The sequence below is a fragment of the Egretta garzetta genome, unplaced genomic scaffold (genome assembly GCF_000687185.1).
Source record: "Egretta garzetta isolate BGI_Z169 unplaced genomic scaffold, ASM68718v1 scaffold96, whole genome shotgun sequence".
NCBI classification, from domain to species: domain Eukaryota; kingdom Metazoa; phylum Chordata; class Aves; order Pelecaniformes; family Ardeidae; genus Egretta; species Egretta garzetta.
The window spans coordinates 695,428-698,679 of NW_009259965.1; the positions used below are offsets into that span (position 1 = coordinate 695,428).

The 3,252-nt window shown below is 51.1% G+C and overlaps 1 protein-coding gene across 1 annotated transcript in view; it reads right to left on the bottom strand.

The window, feature by feature from the left end:
* The window catches only part of ZNRF2 (zinc and ring finger 2), a 107,864-nt gene extending 105,275 nt beyond the window's left edge, over window positions 1–2,589 (bottom strand). Inside the window, exon 1 of the mRNA XM_009640198.2 lies at window positions 2,394–2,589. Within this exon, the coding sequence (XP_009638493.1) occupies window positions 2,394–2,589 (196 nt within the window). The remainder of the gene's footprint in view (window positions 1–2,393) is intronic.
* Between the last annotated feature and the right edge of the window lie 663 nt (window positions 2,590–3,252).

Here is a 3,252-nt window from a genome sequence, read left to right on the forward strand (position 1 = left end):
GACTCACCAGTCCAGCAGCAGCAGTGGTTACCCATGGTCAGGACTGCATGGGAGCACCACAGGGCATCCCCATTCCTCTTAGCTGCACTCCATTGGTGGTCACCTATAGGAACAGCAATTTTTTCATTGTGCTCTAGTGCGAGTTTAACAGGGCAAAATGAGCTCGATCTGGAGACGTTCAGGCTGCTTGAAATTTTTCAGGAATTCTCATCTGTTTTCTTTAATGTACAAAGCTCGTTTGTCAGCATAGCTAATACGGACATTGGTGATATCAGCAGTCTTCCCCTTCTCCTTGGAAGCTCTCCTCCTCTGTTATCATGGCTAATGAACCATTTTATGGCATATTGGGATTGCAGATTGACACTATTTAAGTACCGCTGTCAGATAAGAATGGCACATGCATTTTGAGAAATGAAGGTGACGGGCACTGACTGGAAGCTTTACTCTGCTGAGCAGTGGCTGCAAAGGCAAAGGAGAGCAGAGGTTCGGGGACCTGCAAGACCACATGAGCTGCCACGTCGGCCCGTGGCAGTAGTCAGAAACGTTATTCGTGTCTTCCATGTAATTTGCTTGCAGGTCTAAACGTCTGATAGAACAGCATGTGTCAGGCCACTGCAGGTAACAGAATGGCAGCATTTGGTCACTTTGCTTTGGTGTTTCAGCAGTGTTGTCCCATTAATTCTCAGGCCTCAGCCTGGGCGAGCACAGGGACCTGCAGGGCTGGGCAGGTCCCTTGTCTATGGGCAAGGCTTGCCATACATTGTACAAACAACCCTGCCGCAGGGCCACTGGGAGGAAAGAAACTTTATTAGGAAGGAAAACATGATTTTTATTGTTCTGAAAGAACAGTTGGTGGTGAAAGCGCCAACGGCGTGATAACACGTACAAGTTTGCGACCATGCAAACGGACGTGGTGACAAGCGGTGCCAAGGGTACAGGGGACTTTAGCCACAGAGCTGCAGAGGTGCCTCACACAGCGACAAATGGTCCTTTCTGTTGGCTGTGCTGGCCAGCCGGGTGTGGAGCACCACGGCAGCAGGCTGATGCTTGGTCACAAGGATTTGGGGTCCTGCCAATGCTCTTTTTGCAAAGGCAGAAGCAGCTGAGTGACAGGGGAGGGGCACAGGGGTGGGCTGCAGGTCCCGGAGCCCACGATGGCCAGCACAGGACCAGGCGCTGAGCACCTCACTGGAGGATGGTGAGGAGGAAGAAGAGGTGCGGTGATTGCTGCTCACAGGCACTCGCTATAGCCATGTTCCCCTGCATGTTTTTCCATCAGATGCTGCTACGTCTCCACGCCCATTTCTGTTGCCTGCTCTGGCTGCACTCAGCTGTCACAAGGCCTTCTCCAGTCCCATTGCCGGTCAAACCAATCCTCTTCTCCACCAGCCCCTTGCTATGATACCCTCTTCCTGGCCTCAGTCCTCTCGTATCCCCTCTTTACCATTCCCTTTCCCTGTCTCAGGTACGCCGCCAGCTCCTGAACCTGGGCTCTTGCCCTTTGCCTCGAGCTGCAGCCTGCTGGCCCCAGGTCGATGCCTCTGCTCCTCCCAGGCTGTGTCAGCATCTCCCCTGTGAAGCAAGAGAAGCAAGAAGCTGCTGTTCATTGCTGGGTTTCCACAGTAACAAAGAAAGCTTTATTTTTTTCCCCCCCTAAAACCCCACTGCCCCGCCCCAGTTTTGAGCTGTTATCTCCACCACCTCTTCCACGTTTCTGAAGACCCCAGAGATGATATGTTTATCCCTAATTTCCCTCTTGAGCTCTTCCATGCGCTGATGCATGAAAGAAGGTTCCCAGGGCTGGTGGTGCGCACATTTGCTGATCTGCTGCTGCACTTCAATCTATCTTTTACAAGGGATGCTGCATGGGGCCAGGTATGTAATTAACTGCTTGTGTGCTTGGGAGGGTTCAGGGAGCGCTGATGCCGTCCGGTTAAGCAATTGCATTACCGGTTCTGCAGGTAGTGTCCCCCCTCCCTTTTTTGGATGACGTGTGACAAAGAAACTGCACATTGACAAAGCCTAAAGGAATTTAGCAAGAGCCTTGCTGTGGTGGTTCTCAGAAAGGCGCCTCCTGCTATCCCGCAGAGCTGGAAAAACACGCACCCGTGCGCTGGGACTGGGGGGGTGGAGGAAGTCCTGCCACACGGTTTGAGGGGCTTGAGCAAACACTTCATCATCCCACGTTACATCTCCAGCTCACGGCTTGTTGCATCCATAAAGCTGTCTTCCCCTCAAGCTCAGACATGTCACAGCACTAAGAAAGGGTCCACGGCTCTGTGCTTCGTAATTTAGGCTTTGCATAAATAATTCGCTTGCAGTCTGCTACGCTGACTTCAGAAGGCTCAAGAAGGCTCAAAATCAGAGCTGGACTCATCAGGGTTAAGACATACTTGCATACATACACTTTCTGTAGCCAGCAGCACATGGAGGAGAGATGCAACCGGCGTCGTGGTTGGCCACCCCAGGCACTGCAGCCTGCAAGTCCATCAGTAGCCGGGTGACCCCCCAGCAGCCTTTGCTGTGAGATGTAAGCGGGGCACCAGCTCGCACGCTTGGCTCCCACAGCTCCGCGCTGCCGCTCCCCATTGCTGCTGCGTGACTCACAGGCAGCTCAAAGCCTTCCCTGATAAAGGTTTTGCAGAAACAAAAAGAAATACAGCAAACATGAAGTAATAGAATAATAATAATAATAATAATAATAATAATAATAATAATAATAATAAACCCTTCAAGAAAAGCCATTAGAAAAAATTCCTAACTTTTATTAACCAAAAAAGACAGTGTGATAGGATAAAAGCTGGGGCTGATTTTCTGTGTGAATTGCTGTGTTTCCAGTGCAATGTGTCCTCCTGAAGGAAGACTGCAAGTCTCAGTTCTTGTCAAATGTCTTTGCTGGAGCTGAGTGTATGATCCTTAAAGAAGCAGAGGAAAAGGGAGAGCCGTGTTTGGAGGGTGGCCAGCTAAACAACCGGTGAAAAGGCAGGCACAGTCCTGGGCACACCGAATAGGAGAAAAACTGGGGAGAAAGAGGCGTATTTTGCCAGCTGCACTCCCAGTTATTTAGCCTGCAGCTGCAGCTGGGGGTAGGGCGAGCAGTACGTAGGGCGACCGCAAGCTCACATCCACTCAAGGTAACTCATTTTCTCATTACTGAGAAATGTGATGCTGACAGTGCCCTGCAGGCAAACACAGCACTGGTTTCGGGTCATCCCACCAGGGCTGCTTGCTACAAGGCTGAGTGTTTCCACT